Raw genomic sequence first — 27,682 nt, forward strand, 5'->3', positions numbered from 1 at the left:
GGTGATGTTGCCACATAGTCCAACAGGGTCAGCTCCAGTGTTGAGGGGGCCCTGGGCAAAGTACCATGGGTGGGCCCCCTCTCACCACTGATGCCTGACCTATGCCCACTTTTTAAAATAATAATAGTAAAAAATTGTTTACCTTTACATTTTTTGTTTTGGCACTCCAGCACTGAGTGGCTTTCATATGCCATCTTGGATTTGCTCTCCAATTGTCTAGAGCAGTGTGTGCATGTGAAAGATGGCAACGACCACAAAAATAGGGGGGCTGCCATGTTTAATTGGTAGAAGCCATCTCCCTCTCCACAAAAACTTGAGGCAGCAGCCCTCTTTTCCCTCACGATACTCTGGAACAACTTAACTTCTGGGGCATTAAGGGTAAATCCAAGATGACAGCCAAAAGCCAATCGGCACCAGAGCACCAGTAAATAAGTAAACCAAATTTTAAAAAATTAAAGGTAATTAAGAAATAGTGCCCAGGGCAGGTGTCTGCAGCCCCCGGGCAGGTGTCTGCAGCCCCCAGGCTGCTTGGGTCCCAGCAGCTGACCATGTATGGCTTGTGGTGGTACTGGTCCTCTAGCCAAATCTAATTTGGCTTTGTGATGTTGCTAGGAGGAAGAAACGCTGTTTTCAAACCAGAAAACAGTACTGAAGCAGCAGCTGAGAATGGTTTCAAACAACTCACTTTCTGGAGCGCCACCTGGGAGTAAGTGACAAACAAATGTTTCTGCTGTGTGAACACTTCTAGCTCCCAACACCAAAAAAATGATGGAAGGACCACACAGGTTTTGTGTAGAAAAAAATATCTGTGAAATGCATACCCACCACCTTCATGGTTCCAGCACAGCACTACTCCCTAATTCAGAATTCAGAAACACTCACCATTATTAACTCAGTTCTGACGCACAACCTAGGTGAGATCTATAATTAAATTTCCTTCAGGACTTGATTTTAATTCCAGCGTAATTGCCATTTGAACAGGCAGTATTTTTATAGAACCCATAAATGCTGTTTCCACTACTGTTATGATTTTCTATCTCTACCTTTGCTGATTCCGAGCTGGTGGCACTCAGGCATGTATAGACATTCTCTAACGAAAGGAAAAACGAAAGAGTAAAAAGCACTTTTGCTTACTTTGGCAGTCACCCAGGCCATCGGTATTGCCATGCTCTATGTCCTGCTCAAATGCCAGCCTAAACAAGAGAAACATAACTGTGTGAATTACTGCACTCATAGGCCCCACCACATACAGGTCATAGAGCCTCGAAGTAAAAGGAAGGAACAGAGGAAAAACAGTTATTCTTCTAATACTTGCACAATGCAAGCGCAAAAGGATTCCTGTTGCATTACACTCTGGTGGCTTCTTTCAATGAGCAATACTTTGTGAATATTGTTTCTTTAAAAATACAGGTTTGGCATAGAAAGTGCAGTATTTATCTTCTAAAATGTGAGGATGTCTGGGATTTGTTTCATGGTATATGAATAAAAAAAAATATGAGGCCAGAAACTCCAATGATTCGCCCAAGATTACTCAACAGCCATGAAGCTGTTGAGTAATCTGGGGTAAATCACTAACTCTAAGCCTAACTGATCTTAGAGAAATGAGATGAACAGAACCACCCGGGTCTATTCTAGAAAAACCTACGCTAACCTAGATTTTTTGTATAAATAACTGCCAAGCGTATGTATGCTTTCCTTACTAGAATCATCTTAGTCACATGGTTCAGCTGACTGAAATCTAGTGGATCCTCATATTTTGGATCACTTATCTTGTGCTGTGATGTTATGTTGTGAGTTTCCCTGTCCCCATCAGAAGCAACCAATGATATGGGAAACAAAGGAAGCTGCCTTATACTGAGAAGGTTTGGAAAAGCACACAACGACATGACATTGCAATGTGGGGTAAGAGATTCTAAATGTTGAAGGATGGAGGGGGAGAACTAACACAAAGATGACATTACTTGGTGGCATCCCCATGCTACATGTATGCATAGCTCCAGCCTTAATCAGAAATAAATCTGCATTAAACAGAACTATGGAAACAGAGAAAAGCAAGCAAGCAAACATTATTACCCTTATCAAGAAGCTCATTATGGTCTGTTCAAAGTTCTAAGTTCTATCCAAAAGCATATTTGAGCAATACTGTTATTAAAACATACATCCAGTGCTAATTATGACTTACGTTGCTCCAGGTAATAGCTGCATGCATGCCCCGCTTTCCTTCATCCATCCACAATATGGGTCCCTAGAAGCTATGCAGGCCCTTAATAGAGGAGATATATACAGATCATTCTAGAATTCTGTGCTATCAGTACCTCAAGGTCAATATGAATCTGTCAATATTTGGTGTATTTGAGAATGGAATTAACAGTGAGGGAAAGGGATGACAAGAAATACCTACTTTTTGCACTTTCCATGACGCTCACACCTTCCCAGGGGAACTCTTATTAAACAGTTTGAAAATGCTACATAAAGGGCACTGCTTCGCTTGTCCAGCTGCATGCCCATAATCCTCTTGTCTTCCACCCCATCATAGCTGCACCTGATTTGAAGGTGGGAGGGGGAAAAGGCAGTTCCATCATTCTTGGACAATATGATATGCAACAGGAGTGCAGAAATTTTCAGCTTAGAAAAATTATATACAACATTTACTATTTCTTTAGATGACACACTAACAGTGCAATCCTATACATGTCTACTCAGAAGTAAGCCCCACTGAGTTTTTTAAAAAACCTTTCTATATTGCCCAATAGCAGAAGCTCTCTAGGCAGTTCACAACACTTAAACCCATAAAATACAGTAAAATAAATGTAATATAAAACTTGAAAAGTTTAAAACTACAGTATAAAACCAGAGTAAAAACTAGCAACAGTGTGAAAATTTAAAAATATTGTAACAGATTTAAAAACAACAGAAAGACTAAATACCTGGGAAAATAAGGTCTGTACCTGGCACCGAAAAGACCACAATGTCATTCATCCCAGGTAAATAGGTATAGGAGTGCAGACTAAGGGTGCAATCCTATGCATGTTTAGACAGAAACAAAGCCCTACAACTCCCAGCATTCTCTAGCCAGCCATGCTGTCTGGGAAACGTTGGGAACTGTAGGACCTTTTTCTGTCTAAACATGTGTAGGATTGTCCTTAAATAATCTTATTAAGTAAGCCAGTATCTTGGTTTGCTGGAGCATGCCTAAGAGACTGGGAGACACTGTGATACAGCACAGAGCCACGGAAATCCTTTGCCTTCCCTACTGTAAGGGTCTGGCGCAGCCAATGGAAGAAGTGTTGTGGAGTGTGTGTAGGGAAGAACCCATCTCCTCTCCTCTGCCTCACAGCCCATCATACAAGTCACTGGCACTGCTATGAATCAGCATGGGGCACAAGCGCATACCTGTGCCATCCAGTGGCACCCTAAATAGCACACTGGTTGGTGAGGTATGGGTGAATCAAAAAGCTCTCCCCCAATCCTATCCATCATCTAAGTCAACCCGACTGCTGTCATGAGCAGAATAAGGGTTTGGCGTTGGTTTTCAGTCTTCCTTGTGTGGTGGTAGCCTTGATGATCTCCTTCGGCATGGGTAACCAAGGAGTGGGAGTGGAGCTACTTTCTAGGCCTGGCTAAACTATCTGAGTCCCTCCCCATGACCCCCATTCTGACAGGAATTTCACACCTATAAGGAATATTTACTATTGTTGCCATAGAAGGACAAGTTGATAGCATGGTTTTAAATGCTCACATAAAATGCATTTCTTGGCCATCTTCCCAGATTTTATTTAAAATTGGGGGGTGGGGCAGGGGGAGTGTTGTGGAGACTTGCAGTAACATATAGTTGCAATTGGAGATGGAGTTTGATCAACAAAACCCCAAATAATTTGTTTTGGGATGGGAAGGAGGCTCTCTGAACAAGCTCCAGGTTCTATTTGTGTGTGTGTGTGTGTGTGTGTGTGTGTGTGATTATTTGTTGGGAAGTGCTGACCTTAACTAATTTTTTCATGATGAAATAAAAATCCATAAAAACAAGAAAACAGAAACATAAATTTAGAATTAATTAACTATTAACAATAGTTTCTTGTCATTTTCTCCATGGGGGCAGCACAATATGTAAGAATTGAGAACTAACATTTTCTTTGTTAAAAGAAATGCAGAGAAAGAACCAGTGATACACACTTTTCAGAATTGTAAATGCTCATCTCCTCCAGGAAAAGGCTGTCATTTAGAAAACCGCTGCTTCCTGTCCTGACCAAGAACTTCAGAATGACTCCCTTCTCTGATCCAAGGAAAACCACAGTGTGATTCTGATTTGGCCCAGCAGCATTATCTACAGCAATTTTGGTCAGGCGGTATCTGGAATGACAATATTACTGTTTTAATCATCACATTAAGCCTGTCGTTTCTTTTATAATTCTTTCCCACTTTGTAGATAAGTACTGAGTAATTTGAAAGCAAAGTTTATCTATTCATGCATAAACACAATTTTCCACTTAAACAGGTGAGGAAGATCCAAATTATTTTCACCCAGCACAAAATAGGGCCTAAGATGGCCAAAATGGAACCACCACAAGGCTGATTTGTATGTAATATCCATTCAGTAACTTTGAGGCAAACACATGAAGAGAGACAAACTTTGGGTGCTCAGAGGCAGCAGGTTTTCACTGTCTGTTTTCTGGTTTACTGAAAGTTTTCTGCATGGATTCTAAGAACTAAATTCTATATTATATTTTTATACACATGCGGCACAAACTTATGAACAAAGCTGTGTGTTTTGTAATGTGTTCATTCAGGGTTGTTGAACTTCTTTAGCATGAGAGCTGAATTCCATTTAGGAGAAGCTCTTTGGGGCCACATTCCAGTGGTGGGTGAGGCTGAAGGCAAAAGGGGTGAGGTCAAAACTACTAGCAGGTTTTACTGACAGGAACAAAGCCTTAGGAGAGGAATTTCAATATTTTAGAATGGGGGAAAACTGTGCAAAGGCTGGGAAACCACTGATCGGCGGTTGGGGAAGAAAGGTTGGGGCCATCTGGGGAAACCCAAAGGACTGGATTGGGACCCCAGGCAGGCTAGATTTGGCTTGGAGGCCGGAAGTTCAGCACCCTTGGTGTAGCTGAATGTCAACACGTTTAAAAAAAAAAAATCCACATATATGTTTCCAGGCACTGATGAGGAAATCAGCTTCCTGACACATGCACTGAGACACAAATCAATATACTTACAATCTATAAACGCCCTCATACATGAGTGTGGACAAGTATATGAAAAAGTAATGTGCAAATCTGCCTGTAATATGAAGCTCATAGATCGTTTTATGTATTTTACAGCTACTAGAAATTACAGATTCTGAAGGCTGCTGACTTATGTATCCTTGAGGGAGAGAAGATATTTTTATTATTATTTCTTCTTACGCTGACAGAGGAGTACTTGGATGTGGATAGTTCTCTTTAAAACTAGTGTAAACATTGAAGTTGCCCTTAACATATCCTGACAGACATCAGCATATCCTGAAAACATCCTAGCAGACAGATTTCATATCCGGTCGACGTGCCCTTCAGCTACCTGTTAATTTTGAGGAAGTTAAAATGCTGACCCAAAGGTAAATACACAAGTTGGTGTTTCCTCTGAGATATGGGCTGAAGGCAACTTGAATGGAATTAGCAACATCTTTCCATCCACCGAAGTTCTTCTCATGGTAGTGTGGTAACCTCCTCATCCCTGTCCTACCTCGTAAGAACATAACAATTGCCTTAATGGGCTACACCAAAGGTCCATTTCGCTTAACATTCTGTTTATATTTATAGCCCAGTTTAGAGAGATGCCATTGGAGCCCTTCCAAGTCTGCTTGGGATCTCAGCATCCTGAATAATTCAATTTAATCTACAATCATAATTATTTCCCTGATCAGCCCCAACTCCAGATTATTTTATTTTATAAATAAAGTATTTTAAGAATATTTTAAGTCGCATACAGATCTATTGGGGTTGTGCTAGTAACTATTGTAAAAACTTATCCCTTCCATTTATCCCTCGTTTTTACTTCCAGTTCTTTAAACAGTTTTCAATCTAGTTCCTAGCTAGATTCCTGGGAACCATGACTATGGAACTTCAAAATAATTAAATTGCAGTGCATTAGCAAGTGTGTGTGTGTGTCGGGGGGAGGGGGGAACAGGGGGACAAGAAATGAAAGGAAACTGAAGGAAAGCTATTTACCTAACCATTGTCCGCAGAAACCATGGCTTGTTGACAATTGATGGCACTGCTTCGTCCATGAGAGAATGTGTTTTGATAAAGTTTAGAGTGTCATCTGGAAATTCATTGGAGGATGTATACTTTTCAAGCGATGTAGAGCCAGCACAGGAACCTGGCCTAAATTAAGAACAGGGTGGGAGGAAATGTGATTATTTACTGCTTTTGTGCAAATATCCTACATAAACTGTTTTTCTAAGCATCTGTTATTAGGTGAGCATGCCAAAGGCTTTGTAAAAGAAACTGAACAATGCATAATGCCCACAATTGGAACACTCTTAGATTTCCTCTGGGTCTAGTAATTCCACAGTGCAAGTTTAGCATTCAGCACTCAGTTATACTTTATCATGGGAATACCTGATTTATGACCATTAGTGCACATAAATTTCCTAAGCAGATTATGAAGTTTGTAAAATGCAAGTTCACAGTTCATCCATCTACATGGAACCCAATAAACACATACATAGTTTGGCAAGGTTCTGTTCACTCCTAAGGCATGCTCCATATGTACTTCTGTAAGGCTCTCATTCTTGAAGTTATGAGCCCTTTATTTAATTTACAAGGGAATTTTTTTCCCCTGAAGGTGTGAAATAAAGCTGCTTAAAAACACAGCTTGGAGGGTGAATCCAGCCAGCATCAGAATAAACATCCTCTTTGCTCTGGCTCCCAAGAACACTTTATTTTTGACAAGTATGAAAACCCAAGCCTTTTAAGCATGAGTCTGCAGAGTACTTTAATAAGACACAGTGTTATCTGTCTTGGATAACTGGAATACAAATGTGTTCAGTTTATTCCTGGAATCTTCCCAGTAGTTTTATGGATGCTAGGCCAAAACAGTCATATACTGGCAGCCGAAAAATCTACTTCCTTTTGCTGACAGTGCCCTATCCGATGGGTCCCCTTCTCTACAATTCCTTCTTGTCCACACTAGCTATGCTTGTCCGGACTTTGAATTGCAGAACGAGACACTGTAAGTTCGCACAGTGCAACGATTAAGCAACTACAGATAACGTTCAATTACAAAAAGGCTGTGAGGGAATTACAAATTTGTGTGGGTGCACAATTGCAATTGTGCAAAGGCAGCATTACTTGAAGAGATTTTCTGTAAAGCCCGTAATTTAGGACAGAGGAAGTGCATATGCATGAAAAATGTATGAAGATTAATACCAGGACAGGGAGGGACAAAAACAGAGTGAAATGACATGCAAATATCCTAAGAAGTGAAACGGGAGGTAGGAGCGGAAAAGGTCAGGGATGGAAAAAACAAGTGTTTCTTTTAACCTAACATTTATCTGTATTTTCACATCCCGTTTTCCTGTCTTATCATATAAATGGGAAATATACAGTATATGATTTACCTCACAGTCAATTCTTACAGCAAGAGAGCAGACAGCAATGGGTTAATCTCCTCCTCTCATAAAAGGAAGGTCTTGATGCCCCATCCAGAGAGAAGAACTCTTTCAGTTTCTGTCTCTGTCTCTGTACAAGAGCAGAGTCCTTTTGCTGCTCTTCAGGGCCATAGTGAGTGTTCAAGCAACAGCCACTTACCCTTTTTCTTCTCCACCCCACCCCACCTCACCCACCGAAGCAGGTAGTTTAGAGCAGGCACGGTCTCCTTTAAAGAATCTGTGCTGGATGACGGTGGCAAGGTAAGTGCCCCCTTCCTTCCTTCCTCCCTCCCCGATTCTGATTAGGACTGATTAGGAGATGATGGAATCAGGTGCTTTCAGTGGCTGGGCAGGTGTGCCTTGGGATGGGAGCTGAGGGGCAGGTTGAGGGATGCATTGCCTGTGCTAGTAGATGGGCACCCAAAAGATTAGCCTTGGGGAGAGGCCACTAGTAGCGCTCGTAGGAATTGGCATGGTGCCCATATGAGGAGCAAAAACAGAAACTGAAATTAACTGGAGCAATCACCCGCCTCCCCCTTCTGCTTCCATGGGGTTTGCACTGCTGGGCCCTGGCTAAAACAGCAGCAGTGTTGTTAGTGATGATGATGATCCTGTTGATTCTAAGTGGTTGACTCCCCTGATGATGGGAGAGGTAATGGGGGGAATCATGGATTTTATAAGGATCCTCATTCACCGCCCCTGCTACCTCCTTGGGCCCCACTTTAAGGCAGTCACATGCCTGTGGCAGAATTGATGCCATAAACAGCCCTTGCACAGACCCTTGCCATTGCTGAACGAACCCTTGTGGTTCGCCATGCATGAGATTGGACTGCTGTCGTTTTCCTGGGCCTTGAGCTGAGGGCGACTGGTGCAACAGCCTCACAAATATTTGCTGTTTGAGGAGCATCACCTGCGCTGTTCTTTTCCTGCCATATTGAAGGGGAGTGAGGATTTATAGGTAGGGCAACAGAGGAAGAACCACTGTTGCCAAAAGGGCATGAATCTGTGCCTGCTCTGACCTTCTTTCCTTTGACTGCATAGCAGTGCTAGGGAGCAACAAAGCAGAATGAAGAAGCTGTTGCCTGAACAACACCGGCTGTGGCCACAGGCAAGAGCTCAGCAGCAGCAAAGGAACCTTGCTGCTCCTCCAGATGGCAGAGCCAGAAACTGGAAGCGTTCTTTTCTCCAGATAGGGCAGCTGGTTTGCAGGCCCTGCCCTCTATCAGTGGTGAATCCGCCTATTGCTGCTGGCTCTCCTGCCTGCTAAAAAAGGACAACTGAGATTGAGTATTAAGTCATATCTGGGGCATGCATCATTGTCTTTTTCTCTGTCTCATCATTAAGCAGAACGTTTTCTTAGGAAACAGTCTAACTCTCCTTTGTTCTCTAGGAAACAATGGTTCAGACTAGTTGTCCATCCAGACTAGTTTCCCTCTTGCCTGACCAAACCAGTTATAGCAGGTGGAGGGCATGAACCCATTTGGTTTTGCTTGAGTGACACTCCCATTTCTTCTGTGTTTGCTTCTCTTGCCTTTATGCTTTATACTAACTTTCCCATTGCTGTGAAAAACATCGAACTCCCAGTCCTGGAATGGCAGCAAACTTAGAGAAAAGTACCTGGGCTTGGGCACTCGTTCGTCAGGAACTGGTGTCCATATTGAATCTGGAGACTTCTGTTCTTTGAATCTCCCAGTAAATACACTGGCAATGTCAAGAATATCGTAAGCGCAGACAGCAGAGCCAGGGATGCTGCAATGTGACATTTCCAGAAATAGTTACTCATCTTGAAGTTATGCGTAATTTGTGTGCGTGTGTGTGTGTCTGAAAACATGCTGCATAGAAGCCTTCCTGTCACAGGCCATTTTGATGCTGAACCTTCCTCCAACCTCTGGGTATTGACAGTAAAAGGCTGCCCCCATGCAGACATTTGAGATGCTCCAATGGGCGCCAGTTCCTGTCAGTACAGTTTTCCTCGAAAAGATAAAAGCAATTGTGTATTACAGTAATTCTGAAGACTCAGAAGATTCAGAGATAAACAGAGATTTAACTTTTGTAAACTGTTGAGAGAGCTTTGGCTATGGGGCGGTATAGAAATGTAATAAATAATAATAAATAATACTTCTGACAACTTGTGGTACCAGGAGATTAATGGATTATCTAAAGCACAATCCATTTTCTGGATGGAAACTCATGCTGTAAATTTAACACATTCTTGATATGAAATTTTGTGGGCCCTGCTGGGTCTCTGGTCGCATCCTAGAAATCATTCAGATGTTGGAGCAGATACATTTTGCATACTGATGCACATCACTCAACCTGAAAGTTCAGCAAAATACCACTATCCAACTGTTGAGGTTCTGAGCGTCATTTGATTTTCCTGTATGTTTCTGGCTGAGTTCCTGTGAGCAGGAATTTGCTTAACTCAGTCAACTGTAAAGAGTTTGCAGAAGCAAATGCAGCTTTGCCTTACTCCCACTAAAATTTAAATTTGGACTTTCCGATTATTTGAATGTAACCTAATAACAGCAATCACGAAATATAATTACAGTCTTACACAAACACTTTTGGATGGGCTTAAATGTTTCTTTTAGTCAATGGCTTTTAGGTATGAATTATTCATTAATTGGCCTTTGTTGTTTACACATGCTCTACTGTAGTACGTTTGTGTCTGTCTTAAGCTACATGATTCTGATCAGATAGTGAGTACCATCTGGCTGAGAATTATAATCTTGATTTAAGGTGATAAGTTATTATCATACATACAACCATCGGAATTTGGTTTTTTGATAATACTGAGAAGGTAATATAACATGACACTCTAATACTGAATAATAATACTGGGGATAATACTGAAATGGTGATATAACAAGACCCTATTAGAGAACAAAACTAAAATAGAATGTTAAGTATCTGTTTTAGGGCGCAATCCTGTGCATGTTTAGACAGAAAAAGTCCTAATACTGGGAGTTTTAGGGCTTTTTTCTGTCTAGCATGCATAGAATTGTGCCCTTCATTATCCCAAAATGACAATAAGTGGAGTGAAAATTAGTGAAACTATACTTATAAAGGTGGTAAATAAATAAATTTGTACTCCCAAGGTGTGTGTTTGTATGCATTCAAAGTAACCCACAAGATGAGACCTATTTGCCAAGTAGCCCAAAGATGAGATCTACCTATTTCCATCATCTCTGCAGCTGTATCAAGAATACATTAGACTTATTGTGCATTATTGTAACGATGATGCGTTACAGCTCTATACTCTTGTTTGGTGCTCCAGTCCCGGACAGTCTGACACAAGACTTACTGGCAGTGGAACAGTCCCGGAATGTGTGGCTTTGTGCCAATTCAAGGAGATGGTTCCAGGCCCCGATTCAGCAAAACAGCAGGGCTAATGCTTGTGCCCTGCCTCTGCTGCTCTGTGCATGGAAGGGGACTTCAACGACTCTGTTAAGGGCAGGGAGCAAAAAAGGTGCCACTCGCTTACAGTGTGGTCTGGCAAGGCCGCTTCACATTTCGCATCAGAAGCGGATATATGTGAAACTTTGAGTGTGTACCTGCTTTTAGCTTGCAATCAGTGATACGGCTACACATTTCACTATGCTTAAAGAACTGGTGCATGCATCAGGGAGCTGGTTCCAATTGCTAGAAGAATGTTCATACTGACAAGGACCAGAGCCGACAGCATCTGCTGCCTTCACAGATGCAACTCAAGCAAATTAGTTAGCTAGAGGATGGCGCCTTAATGGATACAACTCAAGCAAATGGTTGTTACACCACGACCAGTATCATATGACTATTTACTTATTTAATATATATGCTACTCTACAACAACAATTCTAGGGCAGTCTACCCAAAATATATAACAATAACAATGAAACACGATACCACAATCCTATTCAGAAGTGATTAGAACTGAGTGAGGGGGAGAGCAGGAACAAGCCTCTAGGCCCCACGCCTCCATGTATTGGAGGGGCAACTTCTTCACAGCTAGGTCCCTGTGCAGTTTTCCAGGGTTCTAAATGGCACAGAGAGCTTTCTCGAGTAGAGCAGGCTTCCTCCTGCAGAAATTCAATTCCCAATGCGTGGAGGGCTGCTGAGACAGGTGATGAGGCCGTGATGAGGAGGGCGGCAACTGGGCTTATCACTGCTCTCCCCCTCATGGGGTTCAAGGCCCCTGGGATGTGAACTTCTGAACAGGGCTTCATTCTTAAAACAATGATAAAACAGCAGTTTACAAGCAACAGTAAAACCAGTATCAACTAGATATAATAAAAAGATCTTTGCCAGGTGCTGAAAAAACAATAGTTTAGGCACCAGTCAAGGCTCCTTTGGAGACAATTCCAAAGATGGAGTGTCACAACCAAGAAGGTCTCTGGTCACCAGCCACCTTTGCACAAATGGCAAAGGCACCTGGAGGAGAGCCCCCATAAATGACACAATGCACAAGGAGGTTGATTTGGGGGCAGGTACTCATTTCTTCAGGTACCCAGCTCCCAAGCTGCATAGGACTTAGATGTCTTAGGCACCATGGACTCTGCTCTATAAGGCAGCCTTCCCCAACCTGGTGCCCTCTAGATGTTTTAGACTACAACTCCCATCAGCCTCAACCAGCACAGCCAGTGGTCAGGGGAGATAGAAGTTGTAATCCAAAGAATTTGGGGCAGGGCACCAGGTTGGAAAATGTTCTATAAGGCATAAACTACTGTATCTTTTAGTACGAGTATTTGGATTGTGTCTATCCCTGTCTGCATTGGTGTTCTACTCTCTCATCCTTGTGTGATCCTACTGAAGAAGCCTGCCTTTGCAGCTCAGCTCAGAGGGGTGGGTATTTGACTTTATCTGCATAGAACTGGCCTGGATTCCATTTTGGGAGTGTGACAGAGTGTGCCGAAGTGAAGGAACCCACAAGCTGGCTTTTACATGTTCATTTGCTGGTTAGGAGGTTGTTTTTAACAATAGCTTAGTTTGTGGCTGCGGGAGAAGAAAACAAATTCTTAAATAGCAAGATGGCTAGAGGGAAAACATACATGGCTGATGGGTTGCCCTGAAGGAATAATATTACTAAGGAAAACTAAATCAGTGAATACGTTAAATCAATAAGTTATTAAGCAAAATGTTGAAAAAATGTTAGACTCAATCCTACTGAGTCTTTTTAGTGCTTCTCTTTCCCCCGCTCTTCCCTTTTGGCTAAATACATATTATTTTTCAACAATGATTTTCTTGCAAATAAAAAAGTGTCTACTTCTTGTGTTTGGCTGTATTTTCAGTTCATGGCTTAATCACTCCCAAAGCAGCTGCTCTAATTTGGGTTGCCAGTAGTAGCTATTAAGCCATCTTGCCGACACTTTCTTCCCATTTCAAAGCAGTGGGAGGTCTGCCGTTGACCTTGTTGAGGTTACCCTTTGACTTCAGGTAGCCATTCCATAACGTAAGTACATGAACGGAAGCGCTCCTTCTTCCCTCAAATGTCCCTTCTAATCAAAAACATGGGAAGGGAAACAGACTCCTGTGGCCAGAGCAGCAATTTTACTTTAATTAGCATATTTGCTAAAGTTTCCCAGATACCTTAGAAACAGGGGACGTTAGCACGTTTCCATAAATTACTAAGAAGTGTGTGGCAATATACCGGTGCTTACAAATTCTTAACAGATGAGGTGATGCTGTGAAAGTTTTTTATTAGCTGACCTAAATACTATGGGTGTCAGAATAATGGCCCCAGTTACTTTTTATTTATTGCTTGTATTATAGGAATAAGCAAGGACACTGACGTGCTCAGGCCATCTGTTGCGCTGGATGCTGTACAAGACGCATCCATTCACAGAAAGGAAACTTAAGTATATGGTGAGGTAGAAGTATTCCGACTTGGCATGCACTCAATTTCCCTGTAATTCACAGGGAATACAATCTGATAGGAAAGTATCCTGCTGATATGCATGGGACTTGCTCTGGAGTAGACTGTTCTCTTCCACCTTGAGCAGAAGCTGTCCCCAGCGAATTGTGTCTAGCAACTTTGAGGGATGCTTCACACATTATATAAAAATGGCATGTTGTTGCTGTTGTTCAGTCGTTCAGTCGTGTCCGACTCTTTGTGACCCCATGGACGATAGCACGCCAGGCCTTCCTGTCCTGCGCTCTCTCCCGGAGCATGCTCAAGTTCATATTCATTGCATCGGTGATGCTATCTAGCCATCTCATCCTCTGCCGTCCTCTTCTCCTTTTGCCTTCAGTCTTTCCCAGCATCAGGGTCTTTTCCAGAGAGTTTTCTCTTCGCATTAGGTGGCCAAAATATTTGAGCTTCAGCTTCAGTATCTGTCCTTCCAATGAGCACTCAGGGTTGATTTCCTTTAGGATTGACTGATTTGACCTCCTTGCAGTCCAGGGGACTCGTAAGAGTCTTCTGCAGCACCACAGGTCGAAAGCATCAATTCTTCGGCGCTCAGCCTTCCTTATAGTCCAGCTCTCACAGCCATACGTTGCTACTGAGAAAACCATAGCTTTGATTATACAGACCTTTGTCGGCAGGGTGATGTCTGTCTCTGCTTCTTACTATGCTGTCTAGGTTTGCCATAGCTTTCCTCCCAAGGAGCAAGAGTCTTTTAATTCCATGGCTACAGTCACCATCTGCGGTGATCTTGGAGCCCAAGAAAGTAAAATCTGTCACTGCTTCCATTTCTTCCCCTTCTAGATGCCAGGAAGTGATGGGGCCAAATGCCATGATCTTAGTTTTTTTAATGTTGAGTTTCAAATCAGCTTTTGCACTCTCCTCTTTCACCCTCAACAAGAGGCTCTTTAGATCCTCTTTGCTTTCTGCCATTAGGGTGGTATCGTCTGCATATCGGAGGTTGTTGATAATTCTCCCAGCAATCTTAATTCCGACCTCTGCTTCATCCAACCCGACATTTCTCATGATGTACTCTGCATATAAGTTAAATAAGCAGGGTGACAATATGCAGCCTTGTCGTACTCCTTTCCCAATTTTGAACCAATCGGTTGTTCCATCTCTGGTTCTTACTGTTGCTTCTTGACCCTCGTACAGGTTTCTCAGGAGACAGGTAAGGTGGTCTGGTACTCCCATCACTTTAAGAATTTGCCAGAGTTTGTTGTGATCCACACAATCAAAGGCTTTAGCGTAGTCAATGAAGCAGAAATAGACGTTTTTCTGGAATTCTCTTGCTTTCTCCATGATGCAGCGAATGTTGGCGATTTGATCTCTAGTTCTTCTGCCTCTTCGAAACTCAGCTTGTACTTCCGGTAGTTCTCGGTTCGCATACTGCTGAAGCCTAGCTTGTAGGATTTTGAGCATAACCTTGCTGGCATGTGAAATGAGCGCAACTGTGCAGTAGTTTGAACACTCTTTGGCGTTGCCCTACTTTGGAATTGGAATGTAAACTGACCTTTTCCAGTCTTGCGGCCATTGTTGAGTGTTCCAAATTTGTTGGCATATTGAATGCAGCACTTTAACAGCATCATCTGTTAGGATTTTAAATAGCTCAGCTGGAAGACTGTCATCTCTGCTAGTTTTGTTGTTACTAATGCTTCCTAAGGCCCACTGGACTTCACTCTCTAGGATGTCCGGCTCAAGTTCAGTGACCACACTATCATGGCTATCAGGGACATTAAGATCTTTCCTGTATAGTTCTTCTGTGTATTCTTTCCACCTCTTCTTAATCTCATCTGCATCTGTTAGGTCCCTGCCTTCTTTGTCCTTTATCATGCCCGTCTTTGCACAAAACGTTCCCTTGAGATCTCCGATTTTCTTGAAGAGATCTCTAGTCTTTCCCATTCTGTTGTTTTCCTCGATTTCTTTGCATTGTTCATTTAAGAAGGCCTTCTTGTCTCTCCTTGCTATTCTCTGGAAATCTGCATTCAGTTGGATATATCTTCCCCTTTCTCCCTTGCTTTTTGCTTCCCTTCTTTCCTCAGCTACTTGTAAAGCCTCATCAGACAGCCACTTGGCTTTCTTGCATTTCTTTTTCTTTGGGATGGATTGAGTTGCTGCCTCCTGAACAATGTTACGGATCTCCGTCCATAGTTCCTCAGGCACTCTGTCTATCAGGTCTAATGCCTGAAATCTATTCCTCACCTCCACTGTATATTCATACGGGATATGATTTAGGTCATACCTGTATGGTTTAGTGGTTTTCCCTACGTTCTTCAATTTCAGCCGAAATTTTGCAACAAGAAGCTCATGATCTGAGCCACAGTCAGCTCCAGGTCTTGTTTTGACTGACTGTATAGAGCTTCTCCATCTTTGGCTGCAAAAGACATAATCAATCTGATTTCGATATTGACCATCTGGTGATGTCCATGTGTAGAGTCGCCTCTTGTGCTGTTAGAAAAGAGTGTTTGCTATGATCAGCGTGTTCTCTTGGCAAAACTCTATTAGCTTTTGTCCTGCTTCATTTTGTACACCATTTTTGCCTGCCTGTTATCCCAGTGATTTCTTGACTTCCTACTTTAGCATTCCAATGCCCTATGATGAAGAGGACATCTTTTTTTGGTGTTAGTTCTAGAAGGTGTTGTAGGTCTTCATAGAACCGATCAACCTCAGCTTCTTCGGCATCAGTGGTTGGGGCATAGACTTGAATTACTGTGATGTTGAATGGTTTGCCTTGGATTTGTACTGAGATCATTCTATCATTTTTAAGATTGTACCCCAGTACTGCTTTTCCCACCCTTTTGTTGACTATGAGTGCTACTCAATTTCTTCTAAGGGATTCTTGCCCACAATAGTAGATATGATGGTCACCTGAACTAAATTCGCCCATGCCTGTCCATTTTAGTTCCCTGATTCCCAAGATGTCGATGTTCAGTCTTGCCATCTCATGTTTGACCACCTCCAGCTTACCTTGATTCATTGATCTGACATTCCAGGTTCCTAAACAATATTGTTCTTTACAGCATCGGATTTTCTTTTCACCACCAGACACATCCACAGCTCAGTGTCCTTTCGGCTTTGGCCCAAGTGCTTCACTCTTTCTGGCGCTACTTGGAAATACCCTCTGCTCTTCCCCAGTAGTATATTGGACACCTTCCGACCTGAGGGGCTCATCTTCCGGCGTCATATCTTTTAGCCTTGTGATATGTTCCATGGGGTTTTCTTGGCAAGAATACTGGGTTGCCATTTCCTTCTCCAGTGGACCACATTTTGTAAGAACTCTCTGCCATGACCTGTCCGTCTTGGGTGGCCCTGCACGGCATAGCTTATGGCTTCACTGAGTTACACAAGCCCCTTCGCCACAACAAGGCAGTGATCCATGAAGGGGAAAAATGGCATGAGCACAATCATTAGTGAGTTACACATCCTCAGTCCATTCTTACACATGGCAAACTGGCATATCTCCCTTGGTGTGAGATGTGTGGATTCCAAAGGAAGATACAGCTCACACAACATACCGGAGCACAGATTTACAAGATCCCCTTTCACACTTCAGGAAGCATGAAAAGGGGATCTGTGAGTCACATACACTTCCAGTCTTGCCACTTCTATGTGTCATCAACTAAGTTACCATGTGTGGGAGTTAATGGCAATGTAGTTCAGTGAACAATGGATGTTTCCACACTAAGTGCCTTTACCACTACCCTGTCAATGCTGCTCCACAATCATTGTGTATAGAATTATAACTGTGGTTCCACATTGTGCTGAACTTTAATTATGCTGTTTTGCCCATGAACATCCCACAATACCTGTTCTCTTCTGTTATTGCAATGTTATCAAATAGGCAGCAAAACCAGCAACCCTATATTAAAATGATTACCTGTTATAAGGGGTGGAGAAGGTTGCTAAGACAATATCCCGACCATTAATATGGATGACATCTGTAACTGCCTGCAGTATGTTAAAGTAGAAGTGTGAATCCCCAGGAACTGAACAGTTCAGTCGTGCCTTCAGGAAGGAAGTCCATTGTTTTTCTAGGACTCGTTGAGATCCACCCATGTCATTCTTGCAAACTCGAGCTACTCTGGGGAAAACTACCTACAGTGAGAGAAAGTGGGAAGGAGGAATACAGAAACTGAAATATGTTTTTATTGGAGTTTTTTTCTTCTTCTTTAAAAGGACCGAAATGACAATGCTGGATGCTTAATTTGATTCCATGTTTCCTATAATCTGTGACAAATAACAAACAGAAGAAAATTCAGCTTTGGACCAGTGTGCTATGAAAGATAAGCCTGAGACATTTCATACACAGACATAAATCCTTCAGGATATCTGTTCTCAGCCCATATAAAACTCATTTCTATGCAGACCACTAAGTTTCCTATTTCTACAAACAAAAGCACATTCTATATTTGCAATCCATGCGGCCTACACTGCCAGCCTCCGAGTCCTGTATTCTCAGCATTTTTTAAAAGTATGCAAGTGTCATCAGGCTTTTATTTACGCCTTTCTTCTTTTTAACTTCGTAAGCATTTTAATACGTCTTTCCAATAAGGCTTTCCTTGTTCTTTATGACATGGCAAGACTGAAATTCTTCCCATTTACTTCTGTTGTTCTCATGAAGGTCTTTCAAATACAGCTGCTTCCTTGCTTTAAAGTCAGACTTTTAATGATTATTTGGAGCTCTGAATTAAATCAATTTGCCATATGTTTTCCAGCTTAATGGGGAGAGTTTTTTTTAAATGCATCTTGTCACCATCACAAGCCAGAATGTTTTATATCAAGGCAGTGCAATGCCGCATTCCAACCAACCTTTGGCACAAGCAGCAGAATCCTCTCAAAACATGACCTTGTCACTGTGATTTATGGCTCTCATTTCAAGGTCATCCCTAACTTGTACTGGTCTACAAGGAGTTTTCACCCCTTACCTTTCCCATGCTGTGGTATTCCACGGCTATTTCTCGAAAGAAGAAATAGATATAGTTGCCATAATCCACTGCATGGACAAAATAAGGCTCTGCAAGAAAAACAAAATGCACATATAAATATGAAAATCTGAGAAAAACACATCAATTTGAGATGAATTCTGTTTATGCAGATGTTTAAACTGGCTGGAAAACAACAGGGCATCTAGGTAGCTGATCTAGTCTAGTCTCTATGCTGGTCAGTCACATCCTTAAATGCTACTGAAACAATATTGACTGCAATTACCATAGACCTGTGAAGCAAGCAGAACTGGTCTCGCCCACAAAGGGAGGACTGCTCATGCCAAAACTATAGCTAAAGAAGAAGACTGTAGGCAAAGCAATTTATTCTAGAACTGGACATATTTACATTTCTCAGAATTAGGTCCTACTTCTTTGTGGTGAAAAAAAAAATCAAAGTATGGTAGATAAAACATTTCATAGAGTTCATTTAAGACTGAAATGTGCTGTTATATTCAACCTCAAACATCAATTTTCAAAATTTCTCTGTAAAATCAGTACTTTTAGTTGTAATCCAGTTTCCTGCAGGAAATGTCAAGGAAAACCTCCTGACTTTCACCACAAAGTGTGCAACCTAGACCAAGTGAAACAGCTTTCACAGTTATAAAATTACATGCAATGGGGTTGGTGTTACAATTCCAATAGCCTTAACCTTACTGCTTTTTTTGTATATAAAGATGGAGATGGGGTCTCTGAGAAAAATGCACAGCCTTATCAGATTATAGTATAATACAAAAATGACCTAAACAATAGTGAAGAAGTTTGTGAAATGTGTGTATGTGTGTGGTAGAAAGAGAGCTGGGAATTTAGAAAAGGGACTCAAAGGTTTATACATATGGTCTTCTCCAGTTCTTATATATGTGAAGAATATAATGGAAACATGTGGACGGTGTTGAAGGGTCTGAATTCACAGCACTCTTGGCTGGGGATCCCTCCCCCCACCCCATTTAGATATCTGGGGATCCTGTCGCTTTGTATTTCCCGTGTCTCCTTTTCCCTATCCTTTGTCTCGATTGGCTTGTTCTCAAAATTACACATTGTTCCACTCTACTTTGTCCTCTGTCCTTGAGGGAAAGAACCCTGAAACCTGATGGCAGGATAAATTAGGCACTGCAGTAAATTAGAGATAACACTATTTGATTTGCATTATTTACTCCGAATACAAACTTTGGATCCTTTTAATTTGTTGAAGTGGGATTATTTCTTCCAAAGAGAATTAACAGCATTGCGCATAGTCACATGCAGAAGTAGGAAATGCTTGCTTGACTATAAAAATACAAGAATTTTAAAGGAAAAATTGGAACTAAGTTCATCATCTCCAAACTGCTCTCTCTCTCTCTTTTGCATTTTTGTCTACAGGCAAAAGCTCCCTTTTCACAATCACAGAATGCTATGTAGCACCCATTCATAACGGTTCTGGAAAAGAATGAATGGCAACATTCTTAACAATGAGGTTATTTAGAACATACGAATTGCCTAATTCTGCAGCAGCCATTCAGTACTTCATAACAATAAAATGGAGGTTCTGTTATTTTATTTTTATTGATGGATCTTAACACTGCAGAACGAATTCTCTACACCTCATAAAGCGTGAAGAGTTACCTTACCCAATCAGAGGGAAGAGTTGATGTTGCCATCACTACTCCAAAACACTCCTTATCTGTTCCCAATCCTCATTCTAGCCAGGCTTTACAAAATAAAATAAAATTGGATGCACCTATTCTGGTGGCTCTTAAGGTTTTGTATCACTGTCTAGCAACTTCAGAGGGCGAACCCTCGCATCCTCAAAATAAACGTACCAGTAAAAAAAGGTAACGTAGTGCCCTCTATCTGACAGAAGGCATTGCTGAAATGAAGTTCAGCTGCCATGTGCTTGAAACATCTTTTCTTTGTAAAAATCACTAAAAGACTGGACTGTAAAGCAACACAGTAAAGATAAGTAAAATAGCACAGCAAGGTCTATCAGGAATCCAAGACTATAATCAAAAGTGTTGCCCCCTCCCCACTCTCTGCTTCTGTTTACTTACCTTTCAACCATTTTGAATCATGTTTGACTGTCCGCAGAGTTGGGCTGTCTCCAAGGCTCCGATAAATGACTGCATCTATTGCAAGGAAGTCCGTCACAGTGGCAGAATACAATTTTCCCTCTTGGGGTGGGGGTGAGAATGGAAAGAGGAATAAATAAATAAATAAATAAATAAATGTGCAATTTATATTTCCACATTTTCAAATGATGCTGAGATACAAAATGGGTTAATCCTAAAGAAAATGGCCTATGCTTAGTTGATTGGATGTACTGGAATTAAAACGTCTTAACACTGCTCCAGTTTGAACAACATGTTCAGCACTCTTCTCATGCACAAGATACTGTGACCTACCAACAGCACGGAAATGTACTTTGATATGCACAGCCCAGTTATAGTAAGAGATAAATTCATCCATGCATGCAATAACTTAAAAAATCATCACTTTGGCTTAGTTCACATACTCAGGGAAGGTGTGGATGGGCGTCCCCTTTGACCTTTTGGGAATTTTGGGGGGTGGAAGAGCTCTTTCCTACCTATGTTTACAACAGTAGTGTCTGGTGAGGTCATCTGCTAAGTGGAAGACTCAGTTGCTATCAGTAAGGTAATAGCGGGGAGGGGCTTCCCACCTTGGGTTTTGAGTGGTGGTGATGGAGGCGTGGGATGACACAGCCAGCACCATGCACTTGGGCCAGAATGGGCGCAGGCTACAAATGTCATCAGGGTGACCATCAACACAGCAAATCACGGGTGGGCAACTTGTGGCTCTCCAGATGTCTAGGCCTACAACTCCCATCATCCCTCATCGTTGGCCATACTAGCTAGGGCTGATGGAAGTTGTAGGCCAAAGCTTCTGGAGGCCCACAAGTTGCCTACTTTGGCGGTAAATGCACTTTTCTGCAACTGTTACTCCTGATGCCCTTGAGGTAACGTGGTTGTCAAATCTCAAGGGAACTCATAGGTCCTGTCTTGTACTTTCTCTTGCTGTTGACAGAGAGATTTCCACACAGAGGTGATAGGCTATTGCCTGTCTGCTCCACAGAACCTAAGAAGCTGCCTTATACCGTCCTGGACCATTGGTCCATCTAGCTTAGTATTATCATACACTAGGCAACGGTTTTAGACAGAGGTTTTTCACAGCACTACCTGAAGATGCCAGGGACTAAACATAGGTCCTGCATGGAAATTGTGTGCCTTACCACTGAACTACAGCCCTTTCCTTTGTATGCTGTTTTGGAAAGGGAATAAAAACAGGAGTCATTGCCATTTGCTGTCCCAAACCATCCTCCTCTGCAGCAATAGCAAAGGAGTTGAACTTATTTTGCCCCCAGCAACACCTCTAATCAGGAGAGATCAGCTCTGGCTGGAACAAATGGAGGAAGGGCTCCTTGAAACAATTGTCAGAACTGCTGAGGAGGATAGGTTGGTGTAAGGCAGCAACAACAAACCCTCCTTTTTTTCTTAAGAGCACAAGTTCATGCAACAATAAGCCTCTCTTGCTATGTCTGTGTGTTGTAAACAAGTGGCCTGTTCACACATCATGCTAAGCTGCAGTGGGTTAATTCACTCCCAAGGCTTAGCGGCATGTGGCCATTTCGAATATTCAAGCCACAACTGTGGCTTGTTGTGTCATGTGAACCTTGCGAGGGTGGGTTGTTGGCATGGTTAACAAATCACCAAGAACCCATGGATGTTTTAGGGTTGCGGGTGGTTTGTTAACCATGCCAACAACCCACTCTCACTGTGTTCGCATGATACAAGAACATACGAGCAGGGATTGGGTTATGGAACGGGCACCTGCAAACCACAGTGGCTTATTTAAGCCATCGTGGGCCAATTTGATTGTATGAACTTGGCCACTGTTACCGTTAGGTACCAATATGTAGGGGTAGGACAAGGGTGGGCAGAAGGTAGATCTACAGAAGTTTGAGACTTCAACTCCCAGAAGCCCCTGCTCACATGGCCAATGGTCAGGAATGCTGGGAGTTGAAGTCGAAAACATCTAGAGACCTACTTTCTGCCCTCCCCAGGCACAGGCTGCTGTAGTCAGCAATGTACATTCCCAGTTTCATACTTTGCATGGATAACATACATGTCTGAGTTCTCATTTATGCAATTGTTTGTTTGTTTATATTTATATCCCACCTTTTCCTTCAAGGATCCCAAGGCGGCATACATTATCCTCCTCCAAAGCCACCCAGTGAGCTTCATGGCTGAGTGGGAACTAGAACCTGGGTTTCCTGAGTTCTAGCCCAGCACTCCAACCACTACACCATGCTGGGTCTATGTGTTCATTTTACTTCCAGGCAAGTTCTAGCAGATTTTGGGCGCAATCCTAGATAGGCAGCCGCCTTCAACTTCAGAGGCGACTGCCTATCCAAAGCAAGGCAGGAGAGGCACGGGAGGATCGTTCCCTCTGCACCTCTCCTTCCTTGCTATTTTTCTCTAGACAGCTCTTTTTGGCTGTCTAGCGGCGGGGGGGACAACCGGGAGAGGAAGCTGCCGTATGACACATTGCTTGTATCATACGCGCAGCTCTGCTCTCCCCGCCCTGGATCGCCCCCCAGCTCCACCCCTTTTTAGTCACTCCATGCTCCTCTTGCAAGCGTGGAGGATGGGGCTTCTCCGCGCTGCCTTGGAGGTAGCGCAGACGAGAGAGGCAGTCAGTTTTCCAGGAACCGACCTTGGTGCACGGACTCCGAAGTCGGTTCCTGGAAATGAGCACATCCTATGGCCTGCTAGACAGTGTCTAGCGGGCCATAGGATTGCTCTATCCCTGACCAAACATCATCCACATGACTGCAAGAAGGCTAACAGACCCCCCCCACACACACACACAAGAGAGAGAGAGAGAGAGAGAGAGAGAGAGATTATTTTAAGTTCTGGGCAGCTGAATTGATTCCCACAATTGCTACTCACTGTAATAAGGCTTACATTACATATCTTAAACTTTAAAAACATTGATTGGTTTTTATAAATTATTTAGAATAACCTGACATGTTTTACTTATCTATGTGAAATTTCAATAAGCAGGTCAGTTCATTTCTAGTTGTGTCGAAGCTATTCATTTTTTCCAACTCAATAATAATTGGCTTTTTTGATGGTTTTAAGCAACTCCATGAGATTAGTTTAGTATTTCAAATTCCAGCAATGCTATTTAGAGAAGCCATTACATAAAAGAATGTGGTATTTGACAGGACATTTTAGGCAACTAAAATTGCACTTCCAAAGGCTTTTTAGAAGAATACACTTTGATTTTGATATACACATTCTCGACAAACTAATGTCTGTGTGCGCGCGCACGCACACAAGCACGTGCTGGAACAGGAGTGCAATTTGACAAATTCAGCTTTCATACGGGAAAAGAATTACTTAGTGCCACTCTGAAAGGACGGACAACATCTGTACAAGAAACATTTGCAGTTTTGTTTTGCTATAGAGACGGTCAAAACGGAAATGAAATGGGAGTTTTCAGTCCTAAACATACTTGCTAGAGAGTAAGCCCCATTGGACACAGTGGCACTTACTGCTGAGTAAATATGCACAGGAATTTGCAGTGCATACGTGACAACTGTGCTGGTCTGGAGACAGCCTAAGTAATCAGAAGACTGAATCTTATCAAAAGACGTGCCAAAACAATGTCACCAAAAATGACATTGCACCAGCTGCACCAGCGCTATAAGTAGATCAGCAAATAAAAAACCTAGGATTGAAATAAAAATTGGGTGGAAACAAATGCCCTGGCATTATTGTTTTATGGATTAGTATATTCAGTGGAGGCTAGTGGCTCTCATTTTGGTGGGGCTGCATATCCATTCTGGGTTTCAGTCAGAACTCTAAAGCAGCTGTCCAATGTAATGAACCCTACCCGAAAAATAGATTCAGTACCTTGGACAGCTCCTTTAGAGTTCTGGCTGGTTTTGACTGAAACCTAGAAAGGATTCAAACCCCACCAAAATCGGAGCCGCTGTCCTCCACTGAGTATATTAGGGTGCATGGCTGGCTGAGGCATGCAGGGAGTTGTAGGACTTTTTTCTGCTTAAACATGCATAGGATTGCACCCTTAGTTTCTTATACAACAGACACATTTTTCATATATATGGGGTGTGTGGTGGGATAGCAGGTAGTCAGCACTGGCTATTCTGTAGCTAGGCACCTGCTGAAAAATACTCCAAAAGGTTATCCCAGATGGTTTCTACAATGCTACTGAATATTTTACAGCTACATTTGAAATGGGATCATTGGAGGTTCATGCTAACACAATTTCAGTAATGAGACAATTTAATCTAAAATCTATAAAGAGCAAAATTCCAAAATGCCATTCCATAATCAATGGCCCAAATTAACCCCACTAATATGCACTCAATTTTTTAAACTACTGCAAAAAGAATTAAGAGTTAATTGCATTTCATTGCATGCATAATAAATCATGATTACACCCACAGACTCCACTTTAGTCCCCTCTCTTGCCACAGCTGGTAACAAAACATCAAGAAGCTTAATCACACCAGGTTTGTCCTTTCTTCTCCTTTCTATTTTAGCTCAGAAAGAGTAGAACCACACATAATAGCGGTTCACACATAATAATGAGATTATTATTAATTTCATTTCTATACTACCCCAAAGCCAAAGCTCTCTGGGCGGTTCCCAACAATTCATAAAAAATACAAACAACAAAAGATGAAGTCTTGTTTCTTAAGCTGTTTAAAAAACAAACAAAAAAACAAACAAACCCAGAAGCAGGATGTGAAAGGGTTCTGCCTCAAGCCCGCCCACTGTTATATTAGTATACTTTTTACTAAGGAAACACTGGTTGAAAATGACTTGCAAAAGTGAGAGGTCTACATTTTTCATTTTTTACCTTCCACTTATTAGTCCAAACTCAAGTGACATATCAACTAATAATTTCATTCTGACTTGTACTGTAGGTATACTCTTAAGTATTTAGATATAGTATAGGTATACTTCATGAACTTGCCACCTTGTCAGTATGAAAATAAGTGTTATACAGTAAGTGCAACACTGTAATGGAATATGTTATTTTTCCTCTTCTTTATTACCTGCGAACAATGCAACATTGGCATGCTTTGCATCATAAGGACACCTGGCCATTCCACTGAACTCATCTCCCAGAAATTCCAGAGTATCCATCTGCAAAACAAAACAGCAATACCTCTTTAGAGGCAAACAGAACTGACTGCCCTATATGATCTCTCATGGCGTTCGTTTCAGAATTCTTTTCCTCCCATCGCTTTTCAGCTGTTTTTACTGTGTTTAAGAATATTGCAATACTACAGCGTTAAACTGCATCTGTCTAGACTCTAGGAAAGCAGTGAGAAGATGTTCTGTAGTATCTTCTCTGAGCTATCCCATACACTTCATAAGTAATCTTGGCAGATATTTCATATGTACATTTTTGTCACTGTTGCTGAACTGTAACTGAGGCTAAGCAGGCTGTGATTCTGGCAAGTAGTCAAGCTCCACCCAGAACAATGATACAATATAGCCCTGTTCACGCAACAGGGCCTACATGCGTACAAGAAATGTGCATATGGTGGGAGGGGGCTGGCTCTGCCCCACACTGTATGCATATTCCTGGCCATGGGCTAGATCCAGATTTTAGCTGGATCAACTATTTTGGTGGAAGTGGACTTCCTCGCCCACTCCTTCCTGAAAATGTTACAGAGAGTCAGGAGATCCTGTGGAGTGGGGTAAGCCACGATGTGTGTGAAGGGGAGGGGAATTCACACAAATTAGGTGGAGGGACCTTCCGTTAGCAGAGCCCTTTCTCTTGTGGAAGGCAGATCCCATGTCTGCAAGATGCACACAAGTGTGTGTGCACAAGGAGCATTCCACACAACTAGGAGCCCTGCTTTTTCACAGTTCCCAATCAAGGGCAATGTGGCCTGAATTTTTTCCTACTACAAGCCTCTCTCCCCCATACTATTTATAATTGGAATCATACTTTTATCCAGCCAATTTCCCTTTCAAGAGCACATTTGCTATGTTAGTTTCAGCCAGTGTCATACATAAATCCTCTTTCTGTCTGTCAAGAATTAATCTGTGAAGTACTTGTAAATCTCAGCCTTAAGTGTAACCCCTGGGAAACTAATTCTCCACAGGGTAGCAGTAATTATACAAATAACCAGCTCGACACAAAGCAGAGGTTCAGCAGGTTTATAGTCAAAGCCGCAGGGGAAAGTGCAGAGCCTACATGCCTAGGAGTCATGTATTTTAAGATTACTCAGCAGTGACTTTTGTTTTATTTGGGTTCTGATCCACCTAGCAAATGCAATCTACTTCAACAGGGAAAAGCATAAGATACAGGATTTGAAAAAACCAAACCAAACCCTAGTGTGGATAATAAGCCATCTAAGCACCATCAGTCTCATCCAATCACTCTCAGTCCCATGTGCTGAGAGACCGATTTAAAGCAATGAGTGATTTGTCATCATTTGTTTCCTGTCATGTATCTTCTCTCTCCAGACCTTCTGAAGGGAATCACTTGTGTATATTCTAGGATGGAAAAGTATTTAAGAAGAGGCTGAAGGGACAGGGGGTTTGCTCGGAGCACAACATTCCAGGCTCATCTGCAGTTTCACTTTGGAGCCTCAAGAGATGACGGTAGCATCAGACCAGCACATCAAGTGCTCTAACACCAGTTAGCCCAGGTGTTCCACTGACCTTCTAAAGGCCCTTGAGATGTTATTGTGAAGGCTCCTGACAGCATGGCAGCAGGTGAGGAAACCAACATAGGCCCATATATCATGAAGAATGAAACATCTGCAGATGTATTCTTCTGCCATTCGTATTCCTTACATTATGATTCCATGAAGGAAAAAAGACATAGATTTGCATAGAAAATATAGCTTCCCAGCTGGGACACTCTTTGAAATTTGTCTGTCAAGTTTACTGAACTGAGCTCAAAAAACCGATTTCTCATACTATATCACTATGAGTATGTTCGCAGGTAAGGACAGTCAGTGTATGAGTTAAATGAACCATAGGCTGTCAGGAACAAGTGGGAGAGAGAGGGCACACTGCCTGCAACACAGCTGCCTCTTCCACTTTTACTCCACAACCCACAATTGGCTCCTTCATAGGCTGTGTGACATTTGAACCCAGACCACTGGATTGTTTAGGGGATAAACAACCCAGCAGTTAACCC

At 42.2% G+C, this 27,682-nt stretch overlaps 1 protein-coding gene across 3 annotated transcripts in view; it reads right to left on the minus strand.

Moving 5' to 3' along the window:
• Positions 1–27,682, minus strand: part of SEMA6A (semaphorin 6A) — a 196,816-nt gene that overhangs the window by 49,145 nt on the left and 119,989 nt on the right. For all 3 annotated transcript variants that reach the window (XM_084833924.1, XM_084833923.1, XM_084833925.1), the window contains exons 7-16: positions 25,575–25,665; positions 20,518–20,637; positions 18,434–18,522; positions 17,386–17,603; positions 9,245–9,376; positions 6,204–6,359; positions 4,171–4,347; positions 2,402–2,542; positions 2,183–2,263; positions 1,135–1,193 (exon numbers count right to left, since the gene is read on the minus strand). In XM_084833924.1, the coding sequence (XP_084690050.1) occupies positions 1,135–1,193; positions 2,183–2,263; positions 2,402–2,542; positions 4,171–4,347; positions 6,204–6,359; positions 9,245–9,376; positions 17,386–17,603; positions 18,434–18,522; positions 20,518–20,637; positions 25,575–25,665 (1,264 nt within the window). The remainder of the gene's footprint in view (positions 1–1,134; positions 1,194–2,182; positions 2,264–2,401; positions 2,543–4,170; positions 4,348–6,203; positions 6,360–9,244; positions 9,377–17,385; positions 17,604–18,433; positions 18,523–20,517; positions 20,638–25,574; positions 25,666–27,682) is intronic.

This window comes from Heloderma suspectum, chromosome 2 (genome assembly GCF_057233095.1).
Source record: "Heloderma suspectum isolate Gila_16-S chromosome 2, 16-S_ref, whole genome shotgun sequence".
Taxonomy (NCBI): Eukaryota; Metazoa; Chordata; class Lepidosauria; order Squamata; family Helodermatidae; genus Heloderma; species Heloderma suspectum.